The 18,009-nt window shown below is 41.2% G+C and overlaps 1 protein-coding gene across 1 annotated transcript in view; it reads left to right on the top strand.

Moving 5' to 3' along the window:
• The window catches only part of CACNA2D3 (calcium voltage-gated channel auxiliary subunit alpha2delta 3), a 781,826-nt gene that overhangs the window by 363,150 nt on the left and 400,667 nt on the right, over positions 1 to 18,009 (top strand). The window contains exon 9 of the mRNA XM_029243037.1: positions 2,700 to 2,774. Coding sequence (XP_029098870.1) covers positions 2,700 to 2,774 — 75 coding nt within the window. The remainder of the gene's footprint in view (positions 1 to 2,699; positions 2,775 to 18,009) is intronic.

Below are 18,009 nucleotides of genomic sequence, written 5' to 3' on the forward strand. Positions count from 1 at the left end.
ACCTCATGGTTGCAAAATGGCTGCTGCAGCTCCACAATAGCATCTCAAGAGGGAAGGAAGGCAGTGGATGTAGAAGAGTTTTCCTTTAATGGCAAGAAAAAAAATTTCACTGAAACTGCCCAGAAAACTACCCCTTATGTTTCATTGGCTGGGAATGGATTACTTGACCACCCCCAGCTGCAAGACATGCTGTGAAAGCCTGTATCCAACAGAGGGGGACCAAATAGCTGTGATTGCCTAAGACTGATTATGCTTCAAGAATGAAAGGAATTAAGCTTTAGGAATGGGCATATTATCACCCTGAACCAAATCAGTCAGTGAGGGAGGTGGAGGAGAGGAAAAATGGCTGGGTTGTTTTTGTTTTTTTTCCCCCAGCAACTTCCAGTGTCAGTTTTATATGCACTGAGAGTTTTGTTTATTTTATTTTATTTTGGCCGCACTGTGCGGCTTGCAGGATCTTAGTTCCCCAACCAGGGTTTGAAGCCGGGCCCTCAGCAGTGAAAGTGCAGAGTCCTAACCACTGGACTGCCAGGGAATTCCCTGGACTGAGAATTTTGGAGAAGCATTTCTTCAGGTTAGACTGTGCAGTTGCTTCCTGGATTCTGAGATGACATTCCATTTGTTGACAGCTGATTTCAGAATTGCATAAATCTATTTTTTCTCCATGCCTCATCTCAGCTCTAAGTTCACTGAGCTATAATTTTTCTGATGGTTTTATGTGACTAAAAACAAAGATTAAAGAGGGAGCAAAAGTCAGATTGATAGGAAACATAGGCTTAGGCGCCAGAGAGGAGAAATTGGGGGCTCTGAGGTCCTGGGGTCAGTGGTTGGAAGGTCAAACTGCTTGGGTTTGAATCTGGACTCCATCCTATGTACTCCTCAGTGACTTTGGGGTTGATCATCCTTACTCGGCCTCTGTTTTCCCATCTGTAAAGGGGGAGTGGTTGGAAGTACTACCTGAGGTTGAGGTATCCTGTGAATGAAGTCTAGCCTGTGTCTAGATAAAGGAAATGCTCACTAACAGTTAGTTGCAAATATTAGTGTTATCACTACCCCGACTTGCTATTAAGCATCTTGGTAGGTGAAACCTGATACATCTTAGTCACTGTTGCAGCAGCTGCCAGTCTGGTCCTCTGCAGTCTGTCCTTGCAGTGTGTCCAGAGTAGTCGCCCCAAGCTGATCTCTTTATTTCACCCACTCCCCTGCCCACAGCCTATGGTTCTCACTGCCTGTAGGCTTAAAGTCCAAACTTCTTAGCCAGACTTTGCTCGCAGGCTGGCCCTGTGAGAGATGGTTTTGGTCCCTTCCCTCTGGAGCTCTGGGCTGGGCCTTTGGTCCCTAAAGTGGAAATGCCATGATACTCTCATTGAACAAATTGTTCCCCAGTACCTACTCTAGGTCCAGCCCTGTGCTTGTCACAGGGAATACACTAAGGAACCAGACATAGACCCTACTGATGTGGTCCCACATTGTGATGAAGGATCCAGGCACCAGGCAATTAAAATTTTGGAATGGATAGGAGCGGAGCCTCTATTGCAACAGAGGCAGCTTCCCAGAGGAGGCAGGGGTGAGGTGGCCCAGAGGATGAACAGGCGTCAGCTGGAGATGCCAAAGGAGGGCTTCAGGCAGAAGGCCCAGTTGTGGAAGGCCTGAAGGAAAAGATGGGTCATCTCAGAGGACAGAAAGGGAATTAGGGCAGGCTGGTGCCGAGTTTATGGGGAGGGCTAATGAGTGAAGATGCTAGAAAGGTCAACAGGGCTGAGTGGCCAGAGCCCTGCCAAGCCCTGGGAAGGTTCCTCTGCAGAGCAGTGGGGGGCTCTGAATGACACTGACAAGAGGGGGCATGATTAGATTTGTGTTTGGGAATGTCCCAATCTAGCTACAGTGCAGAGAACCATGCTTGATGAGAGAAATTTAAATAAGACCACCCAAAATTTCTCTTCCTAGCTGTGAGCTTTGGACAAAAGCAAGCTTTCATAATCTGGGTATTCTGGAATCAAAAATGATGGGAAGGCTGGCATTGGCCTGTGTGGACAGTGGTGTCACTGGGCATGTGCAGTGCTCTGACCAACACCTGTAAAGGCTCTTATAGGGGAATATCCAGGCCTCTCCTTTCCAACATTCTGTACTCACTCATATGTGACCTGCACATGGGTTCCTTAGCTCCATGAAACCAAAGGCAGAGCTGGAGCCCTATCCGTCCAAGTTTGGAGTGCTCTTTATTTATTTATTTTGCCTCACCATGCGGCTTGTGGGATCTTAGTTCCCTGACTTGGGATCGAACCTGTGCCCCATGCAGTGGAAGCACAGAGTCCTAACCACTGGACCACCAGGAAATTCTGTGGAATGCTCTTTAGATCTCAGCTGGGCCATGCACTGTTAGCCATGCCCCGGGAGCCTCTATGTTTGGAGTCACCCCTGAAGGATTATCAGTTAACTGTGTACACCCTGAACACTGCCATCTACCAATATGTGCTCTACAAGTTTGCCCCTCAAACAAGAAATGAATAAAGTATGTCTTTGCACTTAAGCACAGTTTTTTTGTAGGGGTACTGATTGAGAAAGTCACCTTATGTGTAAATGAATTGAGCCTGTGATCGTGCTGCTTTTTTGTTTGTGTGTGTGTGTATCCTTAAATTATTGTGTACCCTTCAAAGGCTTAATTAAGTGTTTCCTCTTGGCTGTTTTTCCCTTTGCAGTATAACGAGGAGCTTCACTACGTGGAACCTTGCCTGAATGGAACGTTGGTGCAAGCTGACAGGACAAACAAGGAGGTAGGGCCTGCCGCTGGGCAGGTGCATCAGGGGTCATGGCACACCCATCTCCCTCACAGTGATCAATTACAGTAATTCTGTCCTAGTATTTAGAAACTCACCAAATGTACTGCCCTTTCATTTAGGGCCTTGGAACTCCAGTGTGTAGAACATTTATGAAGAGGCCCAAATAAAATCATGAAAGTAAAATACTTATATTGAGTTCAGATGCTCGATAGTTCTGAAACAATTGATTTTCTTTTGGTCTAAGCACATCCTGTGTTGTGCTTTTCACCCATATTGACACCATTGAAAGAATATGGCTCTTGCTGGAATTTCAAAGAAAATTGAACCCACTTGTTATATCTCTTCTTGCACTTAATAATAAAATTAATTAAATAACTGTTGGGGTAGATATTGGGGTAACTTGACTCCTGGATTAGAAGGTAAGCTTTACAAGGATAGGGATAATGTCACTCTCTGCTGTATCCTTAATGCTCCGAGCATTGCCTGCTTCATAAATATATATTGCCTGGAGCAAAAGGAAGGTATGTTAATGGAGGAACTTAGGAAATGGGATACAAGTTTCCTTTCCAGTTGGAGCATTCTTGGAAAATTTGCACAGTGGATTTCTATAAAATTCTGTTTTCCTTTGGCCACCCTTAAATCTGTCAGTACAACCATCACAACCACCACCCTACAGGGCCAAATGACAATTTAGGTTGAAAGTGTAGCTGTGGCTGCAACAATGTCACACGTCCTGGGACTCATAGCTATCATTACTCACATTGTTTTGTTGTACCTGCCATGTGGGTACGATAAAATAATGCTCCTCCTATGGAGAGCAGATCCCCATGAGGTGACTGAGGACAATGGCCAAGGTAGCTCTCTGTGATGTACTATGCATGTGCTGGGAAGAACCTCTGGCCCAAATGGGCAGGGAGTCCCATTGGTGCTATCCCAGATGCAGGTGGTAGAAGTTTGGGTACCCCTGAGGGAGTGAACAATAGAGGATTGGGAGAAATGCACTAGAACTGGAACACAGAGTGAGAAGGACAAATTATAACAGAGTTAATATCCAAACTTTAATCTGAGGGGGAAGCACCACTATAATCAGCTTTGCTTTTAGGAGAGAGAAACAAGTATGTTATAGCTCAAAGAACAAGTGTATCCAGGGAATGTTTGTTCATGGTAATTTTTTTGGCCAAGGTAGGAAAAAAATAACAAACTTACAGCCAGATTTCTCTAGGGACTTTCTCTTTGTTTGGCCATTGCCTGGCTCTAGAGTTCACCCCATTCCCAATTTTGTAGCATTGGAATATCTCCCAGAGCCTTAAATAGGTGTCCAGTGATGGTGCTCACAACATTAAATAGAAAAGATTCTTCCTTCAGGTGGCTTCCCCGATGAACAAGGGCAGTGTGATATTTGGAGATATGAAGTCTAATGAATGAAAAAATTGTTAGAGAAAGTGAGCAAAGAATTTATTTAAAATCCCCTTTGAACTTATGAATGTTGAAGATTGAAGTCGTTTTTATTAAAACCAATCCAGACATTTTATTTTGCCAGTATGGAGTAGCCATATTTTAATCAGATCCCTCCCCTTACAACTGAAAAGTCCTGGACGTTACCCCACAAACAAGTATAGGAAGACCTGCAAGGTAGAAAGAAGGGGCACTGCCTAGACTTAAAGATGTGGAGGTGAGTTCCCTGGGTTTTTTTTTTTTTTGCAGTACGCGGGCCTCTCACTGTTATGGCCTCTCCTGTTGCGGAGCACAGGCTCCGGATGCGCAGGCTCAGCGGCCATGGCTCACGGGCCCAGCCGCTCTGCGGCATGTGGGATCTTCCCGAACCGGGGCACGAACCCGTGTCCCCTGCATCGGCAGGCGGACTCTCAACCACCGCACCACCAGGGAAGCCCCTTCCCTGGGTTTTTTATTAATTCCCATAGAATCAATATCTGTTCTATAATAGAATCTGTTCCCAAATAGAGCACTCCAGAAGCTTCCCACCTGGGCCAACAACAGGCATAGACAAAAACAAACAAACAGAAAAACAAACTTCTAAGAAAAGCCTGTTTCCTTTAGTCAAAGGACCAGGAAAAGAATGGCCTAACAATAAAATCCTTTTGTGGCAGTACCTTTCCTATTCTAGCCAAACACCAATGGAGCATCCAATAGACCAGCTGTCCACAGTTTCAGCAGGGCTAAACAGGAAGTTGATCTTCCACCCCACCCACAACCACTTGGCCCTTGTGCCACACCTCAACAGACAGATTGACTGCCAAGAAAACCGATTAAATAGGACCCAGAGTCTCACTGTATACAATCCAAAATGCCCAAAATGCAATTAAAAATTCCTTGTCATCCCAAGAACAAGAAAAGTCACAACATAAATGAAAAAGGCAATCAATAGATGCCAATATTGACAGGAATCAGGTGTTGAAATTAAAATTAAATTTAATAAAATTTTTTTAAAAAATTAAATTGTTTCAAAAGCAATTAGGAATTCTCTTTTTCATTTATTTTTCAAATAAATGAAAAAATATAAAATCTCAGTAAGGAAATAGAAGTTATAAAAAAGAGCCAAGTGGAAATTATAGAACTGAAAAATACAGTCACCAAAATAAAAAGCTCACTGGATCAGCTCAGTTGTAGAGTGGAGATGACAGCAGATAGAATTAGTAAACTTCAGGACAGATCAATAGAAATTATCCAGCCTGAGCAACAGAGAGAAAATAGATTGGAACAAAATGAATAGAGTCTCAGGGACATGTGGGACAGCAAAAGGGCTAGCATTCATGTCATAAAAGTCTCAGGAGATGAGAGAGTGGGACTGGATAGATATTTGAAGATATATTGGCTGAAAACCTCCCCAAATTAGTGAAAAGCATAAACATGCATGTTCAAGAGGCTGAGTAAATTCCAAACAGGATAAATCCAAGTAAATCCATGGAAAGACATTATAATTAAATATAATTACACAAGGAAAACAAAAGTGATATCCACCACAGAGAAGTGACACATTATTTAAAATACCAATTTGAATAACAGCAGATTTCTCATATGAAACAACGGAGACCAGAAGGAAGTGGCATAGCATCTTTCAAGTACTGAAAGAAATGAACTGTCCACCTAGGATTCTATATTCAGTGAAAATACTCTTCATGAATGAAGGAGAAATAAAGACATGCTCAGAAGGAAAACTATGAGAATTTGTTGCCAGCAAACCTACCCTTAAAGAATGGTTAAAGAATTTCTCCAAACAGAAGGGAAATAACAGAAAAAGGCTTGAAACTTCAGAAAGGAAAGACTATAGGGACTTCTCTGGTGGTCCAGCGGTTAAGACTCCACCCTCTCAGTGCTGGGGGCCCGGGTTCCATCCCTGGTCAGGGAACTAGATACAGCGTGTGCATGCCGCAACTAAGAGCCTGCACGCGGCAACGAATATCCCGTGTGCTGCAACTAAGACCCGGTGCAGCCAAATAAATTTTTTTAAAAAAAGGAAAGAATATAGAAATGGTTAAATATAGAAGTAAGTATGATATAGTATCTTAATTCTCAGGAGATTTTTTAAAAATTTTATTGGAAGTCTAGCTGATTTACAACGTTGTGTTAATTTCTGCTGTACTGCAAAGCAACTCATTTATACATATCAATGTATTCTTTTTCATATTCTTTTTCTTTTTCATACTCTTTTCCACTATGGTTTATCACAGGATATTAAATTATAGTTCCTTGTGCTATACAGTAGGACCTTGCTGTTTATCCATCCTATGTATCATAGTTTGTATCTACTAATCCCAAACTCCCCATCCTTCCCTCTCTCATACCTCCCCCTTTGGTAACCACAAGTGTGTTCTCTATGTCTGTGAGCCTGTTTTTGTTTCATAGATAAGTTCATTTGTGTCGTATTTTAGATTTCATGTAAAAGTGGTATCATATGCTATTTGTCTTTCTCTTTCTGACTTACTTCACTTATTATGATAATCTCTAGGTCCATCCATGTTGCTGCAAATACTATTATTCTTTTTAATGGCCGAGTAATATTCCACTGTGTGTGTGTATGTGTGTGTGTACCACATATATACCACATCTTCTTTTATTTTGAATTTTATGCTATTTTTTTATACAGCAGATTCTTATTAGTATCTATTTTATACATAGTGTATATATGTCAATCCCAATCTCCCAATTCATCCCACCACCACCACCCCCTGCTTTCCCCGCTTGGTATCCATATGTTTGTTCTCTACATCTGTCTCTATTTCTGCCTTGCAAACCAGTTCATCTCTACCATTTTTCTAGATTCCACATATATACGATATTTGTTAATATACGATATTTGTTTTTCTCTTTCTGACTTACTTCACTCTGTATGACAGTCTCTAGGTCTATCCATGTCTCTGCAAGTGACCCAATTTCATTCCTTTTTATGGTTGAGTAATAGTCCATTGTATATATGTACCACATCTTCTTTATCCATTTGTCTGTCGATGGGCATTTAGGTTGCTTCCATGACCTGGCTATTTTAAATAGTGCTGCAGTGAACATTGGGGTGCATGTGTTTTTTTGAATTATGGTTCTCTCTGGGTATATGCCCAGTAGTGGGATTGCTGGGTCATATGGTAATTCTATTTTTAGTTTTTTTAAGGAACCTCCATACTGTTCTCCATAGTGGCTGTATCAGTTTACATTCCCACCGACAGTGCAAGAGGTATACCACATCTTCTTTATCCATTCATCTGTCAATGGACATTTAGGTTGTTTCCATGTCTTGGCTATTGTAAATAGTGCTGCTATGAACATAGGGGTGCATGTATATTTTCAAATTATAGTTTTGTCTGGGTATATGTCCAGGAGTGGGGCTTCCAGATCATATGGCAACTCTATTTTTAGTTTTTTGAGGAACCTCCATACTATTTTACATAGTGGCTGCACCAGTTTACATTCCCACCAGCAGTGTCAGAAGGTTCCCTTTTCTCCACACGTCAGGAGATTCTTAAATCATATTTGATAGTTGAAACAAAAATTATAGCATCATCTGATGGTGCCCAATGTTTGTTGAGGAAATTCTTAAGACAATTATATTTGAAAGTGTGGAAGGTAGAGGGACCTAATTAGAAGTAGGATTTCTACATTTCACTGTAAGTGATAAATGCTACTACCAATAGACTGTGATAAATTACATGTTTATATTATAGTACCTAGAGCAACCATTAAGAAAACAACAAAAAGAGGAATACTTAAAAAGTAACTCACAGAAATGTAAGAAAAGAGAAATAGAAATGAGAAACAGAGGAAATGAACAGGAAAAAGACATAAAGTGGCAGACTTAATCCCTAACATATCACTAATTATCTTAAACATAAGTGATCCAGGCACACCAATTGAAAGATAGAGGTTGGCCCAGTAGATTTTTAAAAAATGACCCAACCATATGCTTACAACAAGAAATTTGCTTCTAATACAATGACATAGGTATGTTGAAAGTAAAAGGATGGGAAAAGATATACTATGCAAACATTAAAAAATAGAAGTGACTATATTAATATGAGGTAAAGTCATCTTCAGAGCAAAGAAAGATACTAGAGACAAAGAGGGACAGTACATACTGATAAAAGGGTCAGTCCACCAGGAAGAAATAACAATTCTAAATATGTTTGGACCAAACTACAGATCTTCAAAACGCATGAAGCAAAAATTAAAAGTTGAGAGTAAAAATAGAAGAACTTACAGTTATAGTTGGGGACTTGTACACTTCACAGTCATGAGTTGCCAGACTATTAAGATGAAAATCAGCAGGGATATGGAGGAACTGAACAACGCCATCAACCAATAAGATACAGACAGCATTCATAGAAGGCTTTACCCAGCATATATAGATAGTGTCTTGTGATTTAATGCAATTCCTGTCAATTACAGCAAGGTTTTTATAGACATAGACAAGAGTATTCTAAAGTTTACATAGAAAGGCACAGGGCCTAGAATATTAAACAATCTTGAAAAAGAAGGAAGTAGGAGGAATCAGTTTACCCAATGTTAAGGCCTATTACATAGTTACAGTAATTAAGACAGTGTGGTATTGATGGAGGAGTAGACGTATAGATCAATGGAATAGAAGAAAGAACACGGAAATATACCCACACAGATATGCTCAACTGATTTTTTATAAGAGTGCAAAGACAATTCAATGGAGGACGATATCCTTTTCAACAAATAGTGCCAAAGCAATTGAGCATCCATAAGGAAGAGGAAACAAACAAATAAACAAAAATTTAACCTTGGCTGAAACACTGAAACTTAAACAAAATTTAACTCAAACGGATCAAAAACTTAAATGTAAAATGTACAGCTATGACACCCTTTGGAAAAAAAAAGAGAAAATCTTCAGAAAATCTAGGGCTAGACAAAGAGTTCTTAGGCTTGACACCAAAAGCTCAATCCATAAAAGGAAAATTTGATAAAATGGATCTCATTGAAATTAGAAAAAAACCCTTTTCTATGTGAAAGACCCTGCTGAAAGGATGAAAAAATGTGTGGTTTGCAAATATCTTTTCCCAAGATAGTTTGGAACTAGCAATCTATATGAATATACTAACTATATATAAACTACGTATAGATAGAGCACAAGTATATAAAGAATACATAAATAATGCCAACTCAAGAGCCCAAGCATAATTAGAAAATGGGCAAAAGACATGAAGAGACATTTTGTTGAAGAGGATATACAGGTGACAAGTGAGTTCGTGAAAAGATATTCAACATCATTAGCTAGGGAAATTGAAACCCCAATGAGGTATCACTACACACCTATTGGAATGGCTAGAATAAAATAAATGAATAAAAAATAAAAAACACCAAATGCTGGCTAGGATGTGGAAAAACTGGATCACTCATACCATACACTGCTGAAAGGAACATAAAATGATACAACCAGTTTGGGAAACATTTGGCTGTTTCTTATAAAACTAAGCATGCAATTACGATGTGACCCACCAGTTGCTCTCTTGGGCATTTATCTCAGATAGATGAAAACTTGTGTTCACACAAAAATCTGTTAGTGGCTTTATTTGTAGAAGCTAAAAACTGGAAACAACCCAGATATCCTTCAGTAGGTGAATAGTTAACAAGCTGGGATATATCCATACCATTAAATACTACTTAGCAATTAAAAAAAAAAAGAACTATTTGTACCCACAATAACTTGGACAAATCTTTGAATATTTGGGGAATTATCCTGAGTGGAAAAAGCCAATCCCAAAATAATACATACTGCATGATTCCATTCTTATAACATTCTTGAAATGACAAAATTATGGAAGTGGAGAACAAATTAGTGGTTGCCAGGGGTTTGGGTTGGGAGTGGGGAGAGGTCAGTGGTTATAAAAGGGCAGCATGAGGGAACCTTGTTGTGATGGGATTGTTATGTATCTTGACTTTATCAATGTCAATACCCTGATTGTGATATTATATCACTATATACTATATAGATAGCGTGTATATATATATATATATATATATCACTATATCCTGTAGTTTTGCATCATGTCAGTGGAAGAATACTAGGTAAAAGGTATAAGGCATTTCTCTGTGTTATTTCTGACAATTGCATGTGGATCTATACTTACCTCAAAATAAAGAGTTTAATTAAAAATATTATGAAGTATACAAGTTGATCTTAAAAGGGGCTTTATCAAATTAGTGCAAGCAGTTGAACAATGTTTGTTAGGTTGCTTTAGTTATCTTAAAAAAAGGTGCTGATTGTAGCTCAGTTTCTAATGGCAAGGGATTTCAGTGTTCTTACCTCAAATCTCAGAAGACAAAGCATTTGTTTTTCATTGGAATCTTGGGATATTTTAAGCAAAGATGAGCTCTTTTGGCTAATTTCAACCAATTTCCATTTGTATCATCAAATAGATGTTAGGCCACATACATTAAGGACTCGCATCGTGGATGTGACACAGACTAGTAAATTCATAAAAAGCAAAATGATAATTTACATCACCTCACCTAACTGCAAAGTCCTGGGGTGGAAAAGTCTGCACCCAAGGCCTTGAACATGGTGTCAGGAGTCATCCCCACTCCCTCCAGTGCCTCCCCTATGTGTCTTCTTATGGACTCTGATTCTGCAAGGTCAGGTGCACATTCTGGATCCATAATTGCGTTTCCAGTGGCTGGAGCAGCCCAGCCAGCAGCCTGGTCCCAGTGTCTACAGCTGTGGCAAGGAGGCAGGCCTGTGTTGGACAGACCTGCTTGGTTTTCCAGAAGGAAAAGACTGGGCACCTAGGTCAGTACCTATGAGGTTGATGCTCAGTAGAAGCATGAATGAATGAATGAATAGATAAGCCACCTGGGAGAGGAGTCTGGTTGAAAAATTTTTTTTTTCATTTCAGTAGAAGACCCACAAAATACTGAAAACAAAAACATGAAATGCATTCCTTTTTTTTTTTTTTTTGCGGTACGCGGGCCTCTCACTGTTGTAGCCTCGCCCGTCGCGGAGCACAGGCTCCAGATGCGCAGGCTCAGCGGCCACGGCTCACGGGCCCAGCCGCTCCGCGGCATGTGGGATCTTCCTGGACCAGGGCACAAACCCGTGTCCCCTGCATCAGCAGGTGGACTCTCAACCACTGCGCCACCAGGGAAGCCCCATTACGTTTTAATATAATCAGGATAACCTGAACTCGATTGTGAGTGAAATTATCTGATTCCAGGGTTGATATTCCTCACTACTCTGTCTAGTTCAGTCCAAATCCCTTGAATGGCAGCTTTGAAACCATTTTCTCATGTTCTTTGTGAAATAGGAATGGGGATTATGACCTTCTGTATAAACCTGTGTACAACGGGCAGTGTGCATGCACGTTGATGCCAGCCTTCCATCCTGTGAGTTAAATAATTCTGACTAAAATGTGCCAAATCCTTTGGGATGTTTCATTCTTCACTCAAAATATCCATATATATCCTGACAAGTTCTCATGACAGCTAAATATCATGTCTTTCTTACTTTTTCATCTTATGACGATTTCCCTAGTGGCCACTGTAATGCTACTTGCAGTTAATGAAAGGGTATGAAAGGGCTTCTAGAAGGTGACATCTGCGATTATTATGTCGTGTACCTTCAGTCCAATGACAGTTAACTCTGGTTTCCCAATATTTAGGTGACCTCCTGAAAAATCAAAACTGGATAATTTTAGTTAAAACAGTTTGATAAAATTCATCTTAAAAATTTGAAATAGGAGTGAGAGAATCTTGATGTCTTGAAATAAAAGAAGATGTTAGAGCAAAAACACTGGCCTTGGACAGACTAAATAGTCCTGTTTCACAGATTTCCTGTGATTTTGCTTGACATGGCCCATGACACATCATCCCTGAATAAGTGATCTTGAGATTCTATTAAGTTTTTGTTTTTGTCTTTCAAAGTATTGTTTACTGTCTAGAGAGAATTTTGCTTTGCTGCTTTATGTACCAAATAACGGAAATATTCTTTCTTTAAAGAAAGAGAAACCATGACAAATTCGTTGAGCCTGGAGTTTAAATATAGAATTCAAATGAGTAAACTCTTGTCCTAATCTACTTCAGACCGCCTGAACCGTTCATCAGACCTTAAAATGAACCTCCTGTGGTCTCTCTTGGGGGAGGGAGGAAGATTAGTGATATGGCTTTTCTCTGGTTTTATAATGAAGATGTTCTGAAATCCACTGAATTTCATAGCTCTGTTCAAGATTCATTTGTATTTGCTGCAAAATCAACCAATCTTAGAAACCCATGTCACTGTCATCTTCCTCCACAGTTTTGATCTTTTCCCACGGGATCAAGAGACACTGAACTTCCGTGAATTAACAAAAATGCACATCAGAGTTGCTGGGTTTTCCCCAGTATTGTTTCTTCCAGCCTGAACTTTGTCAAAAGAGTCATCCTGGATTCTAAAACCTCCCACTTCCCATGGCTTTATGGGCATCCAGTGTACAGATGGGTATACATTGTACAGATTTGCCAGTGTTATGGGAGTGAGGGGTGTGTTATGAACTGTAAGCAGAAAGTAGCCCTCTGCACATTCGTGAATGTTGCCTGCCCAAACACCAAGGGAGACAAAATTGCAGAGGGAACAAATGCTAACCCATTTTTATTCAATTCAAAATTAATAAAAGGTAGTAAGAATTGCATTGCTTTAAAAAATGTCACAGCACATTTAAAAATACAGAGAAAAATTTGGAATAACTTAAATGTAAATAGATTTTTCTAGATCCAAAATAACACCATGAGCTCTAAACAAGAATAAGTTGGGTTTACGTATATTATCACAAAAGAGTGACAATGGTCTATAGTTAGGTGAACTAAAAGCATGATGTTGTACAGCAGATCTCTAGAACTTATCTTGGAATATTGAATTACTGGGCGTCTCCTTATTAAGGCTTCCATCATACGCCTCCTGTTTGCCTATCCATTCTCCTCTTTTGCTATTATGATATTTTCCCCCACCCCTGCCCTCCATCATCTTTCTCTGTCTCCCTCCTTCCTTCCCTCTTTCTTTCCTATTCCAGCCATATTAAAATTCCTATAGCCTAGAAGTCATCGTGCACCCTCTTGAAACCTTACATGTGTTCTGTTTTCCCTGTTTGGAACATACAACTTTTTTCCTTCCTATTCTCCCACATCTCTTTTGCCCAATTAACTTTTTCATTCTCTGATCTCAGGTACAATAACAGTGCCCTCTGTGGTTTCCTCATGATGCCACGTGGCGATATGGTTTCTCTCTGCCCTTCCCACTAGCCAGGGTCTCCTGGATCTGGTTTCTCTCTGCCCTTCCCACTAGCCGGGGTCTCCTGGATGATTCCGTATTCACCACTGTTTCTACTGCATCCAGCATAGGGCTGGGCTGTGCATAAAGAGCACTGAATGGAGGAAGGAAGGAGCACATCGGATCAAGTCAGTCTCCTGATCAGAGCCCTCCCAAGGTTTCCTATTCCACCTAGAATGAAACCTAACCTTCTTTTCAGTGAGTACAGTGCCTGCCAACCACTATACGCTCTTTCTTCATCCACTCTGGGCGTGGAGCTCGTTTCTTTGTCATCCCGCTCTACGCAATGCCCACTCCCACCTCCTAAGGGCCTCAGCACCAACTCCTTCTCCTGAAAGAAGTAGAAGCTTTCCTTTTTGGTTAGATCTCAGCCCAGAGGTCACCTTCCCTGACCCCTGCTCCATGCTACCCTGCTCTGACTCATGTGAGCCCTGGTGACAGATGTTCCTTTCTTTTTATTTACTTGTTCATTTGTCTGTCTCTCACCCACAACCTGAAAGATCTCTCTGTGGACACTCATACTCTGTGTTTTATCACTGCTGCCTCTCTTAGAAGGAGACCTTGCCCATCAAAAGTGCTCAGATATTACTGACTAAATAGGTGAATGAATGGAGAAAGGAATATTCATTTTCTCATCCTGCTATAGTTTAACATGAAGTCTTAGGTCTTGAGAGTAAAAGAAAAAGCTAGAGGTAGGCAAACTGACAGTTGAAAAATGGGAGCTGATAGTCTGATTTTGGGCGGGGGGAAAGACCAAAATCGGTTTAGATAAAATAGCTGGGAGGACATAAGCAACATCAAGGATTTTGATAAAAGTTACAGCAATATATCTATATCCACCAGAGTTACTGTTCAGCATGACAATTTTGAGTTATTGGGGTGAATTTAATTTCAGATCAATAGTCTCTATTTTGGAGAGAGAAGAGTAATATTAGAGGTGGAAAATGCCTAATGGTTAAGAACCAAATTAACATGGCTGTGAGTTTGGGTAAGGTGACCAGCTGTGGAGCAGTGTGTGTGTCACCTCACCTCTGTAAGCTGCCTTTTCCTTCCCATCCACAGGTGAGCATCCACTGTCCCCTTCCTTCCTGTACTATCACATAGGACTCTGGGAAAGTTTAACGGGAGAATGGCATTAGGGCGTTTTGCAGGGCCAGCATCTTAACAAATTTGAGTAATTGTTTATTCACTTAAGTAATAATAATAATTAATGATTTCTTAAGAAGTTTTTCTGCCCCAAATGTTAACATGTAGAAAGATAGAGTGTATGAAGGCTAAACTGCAGTTCTCAGAACAAGCCACTTCCCAGAGCATCTCTCCTAGAGAGACCAGCCCTTCTGCATGAAGTTCTCATGTGCATATATACCACCAAGCTATCCACCTTTTGACATTTTTAATGGAAACACTCAAACCATTAAGCTAGAATGTGCTGTCCATGATTTCACAAATATTTAGTTAACAGTCACGGGAATTGTACCTGGCAGTGTGGCACAGAAACAGTTCAGCACTTGGATGCACACATGTCCTGGGCCATCAGTAAATATAACAATCTGTGAGTAAAATGTGACCGACCCAGAGCATCTAGGCTACCCTAGAGACCACTTCAGGCACTTATAAAAATAATACTGTCCGTGACTGTAGTCGAGGTTTTTGGCCAGCATCTAATGTCCAAGAAACCCCTGTCTTACACTAAAACCCAAGTTATTTTTATGGCAGGTGTCACTGATGGGAAGATAGAAAAGAAAGTAGAAATGGCAAGAGGTCCTGCAGCACATTGTAAAATCCTGCCTTGTTGAGTGGCAGATGCAGCCACCTTAGCTATTCTGCTGTAACCTTCTAGAACACTGTGAATGTCAGGGTAATGGGAACCCAGTCATGCCTCCCTCACACCTCGGTTGCGACTCCTTACTTTCCAAAGCCTCGTCTTCTCTCTCCTTTCATTGAATCATCACTAACTCTGGGAGAGGAAGTCACACCCTGCAATCTCGTATTTTATGTTGGATGAAATGAATCTAGGGCAACTTGATCAGAATAAAAGACTATTAGGAGCAGCCTTATTAAATTGCTATTTTTGTAGGTTAAAAAATTGTCTGATAGTTCAGCATTTCTCTTAGGTGTTATGGCCAGTCCCTGTTAATTGGGAGGCGACCTCAGGCGTAACACGTTAGCCTGTATGCTCCCAATAGGTTGTACAGCCGATCCAATTAATGACTATTAAATGTATAAATTAACTGTACAGGATCCTAAAAGCAAATAAAGTAACTAATTAATAAGAAAAAACCCAAAAACAACCTAGTCATCAGAACAATGGACTTTCATATGCAGATTACCGCAGCAGTGTGGGAAAGCAGCCCTTAGGTCTGCCCTCTAACTTCAATTATTTCTGAGGGATTAAACCTGTTACTTTTGCCAAACATGGTTAAAATGAGCTATGAGAAACCCCCTGAAGGTTTTAATGCCGCGTGACTTCACTCTGTGCTCATTCCTTAGGTCTGGGCCTGGATGCCAGACCATCCGAGGATTAATTAGCACACTGGCCACAGGGGCAGAGCCTGGGGGGAGTAGGAAGCTGCCAGGGTCTCTGCCTCAGCTGCATCACTGAGCCTGGGGAGGATCATCCAGATGCCAGGCCCAGACCCTCTGCTCTGCCTGCCAAGGCCCTGGTGGTGTAAGCCAGCTGGCACAGGGTGTGCGCAACCGTCGAGTTTGCGGTCAGTTAGTTGCGCGAAACACTTTAGGACCAGGGGATGGCGCAGAAGGCATTTCTCAGGAAGGAGCTGTTGTCTGACCTGAACCTTGCCAGTTCTGCATTCTCAAGCAGTGTCTGATTGCAGCCTGTCCCCTCCCTGGGGGAGTGAGGTACAATGGCACACTTGGGTAGAAGACCCAAAAACGTAACAGAAGGAAGCTCCTGCAGCCTCGCTCCCTTTACACATTGTTTGTGCCCTGTTGCTAATTGAAGATCAGTCTCCTCTCCATTAAACGCGTTCAGTGCACAAAGCAGAAGGTATTTTCGCTTGTGTAGCTGCCTCTTCTTATCTTTAGAGAGAGAAGATGTTCTTCTATCTGTAATACTTAAAAGATTTGCTTTATGTCTAGTAGCTTTCTAGGGTGTTTGCCTCAAACTCTTGCTGGGTTGAGCTGGATTGACCTCATTTAGCAGCTAGCTGGGTCTTGGAGGGGAGCATCTAGCACAAATCAGTGTGCCTTGGTTGAAACTGATATCTCATTATCATTCCACTAGGGTAGTTAGAAAGTTGCATGCCTGGCTTTTCCTCAAGGACTGGTTTGGTTTGGGGAACTACAGACTGCCGAGTACCCAAGATAATGGGGTATGCTGTGAGGCACTGGGGAGCTGCCTCACGAATGGAGCCTCCTGCTGTACTTGTTTTTGGCTTTCCTTCCTTGCCAGCTGTATGAGCCTCCCACGCCATGGCTTCATCATGTGTACATCTAATGAGCCGTGCGTGGAAGCTGCAGGTCTTAGAAGGGGCAATTCACTGAGTGCAGTTCTGACCCAATGTCTGGAGCCCTCCCTGTCATTCTGCTCCCAGGATGCTGCACTGGACCTCCTTGCCCAGAGGTTTCTTCACTCATTTTTGTTGATAATCAAATGTTTATCTATCTATCTGTCTATCTATATTTTTTGATGATGCCCAGATCGTGTACCCAATGTCTTACACTTGGATTTGTGTCATCCAGAGTAGCTGACCAAGACCACTCACTCACATTTTCATCATGGACATATCATGTTGGATGAGACTGGTCACATTTGGCTAAAAGCATTTTGACTTAAATAATTTCTAAATTCCCATTCTGGTCATCAGGTGGTGAATGATTAAAACTTGGCAGCTGGGCCTAAGAATCCCAAGAACAATATTAAACAATGTGTAGATTCCTAAGCCCATTGGAGATCTACTGGATTAGAATCTGTCAGCCTGGAGCCCCAGAATGTTTTTTAACAAGTTTCCGGGTACTTCTGTTGTGGTCCGTCCATGAAACTACTATTAGACATCATTGGGATCTAGTACACCCCAAAACTTTTGCTCCAGTCACCCCACAGAAATTAGCGATTCTCCTTGGATTTTTTTGTATGTGGAAGCTTCATGAGCATGTACCTTTTTTTTTTTTAACATCTTTATTGGAGTATAATTGCTTTACAATGGTGTGTTAGTTTCTGCTTTAGAGCAAAATGAATCAGTTATATATATACATATGTTCCCATATCCCTTCCCTCCTGCGTCTCCCTCCCTCCCACCCTCCCTATCCCACCCTCCCTATCCCACCCCTCCAGGCGGTCACAAAGCACCGAGCTGACCTCCCTGTGCCATGCGGCTGCTTCCCACTAGCTATCTACCTTATGTTTGGTAGTGTATATAGCATGTACCTTCTGATCTCTCATTACTGTTTCCAGTCCAAGCCTTGGGAGCCTGATTTAAATGTATGAGTTATTTTTGGAGT

Source organism: Monodon monoceros, unplaced genomic scaffold, assembly GCF_005190385.1.
Source record: "Monodon monoceros isolate NGI ecotype Baffin Bay Population unplaced genomic scaffold, NGI_Narwhal_1 Super_Scaffold_3, whole genome shotgun sequence".
In the NCBI taxonomy this organism is placed as follows: domain Eukaryota; kingdom Metazoa; phylum Chordata; class Mammalia; order Artiodactyla; family Monodontidae; genus Monodon; species Monodon monoceros.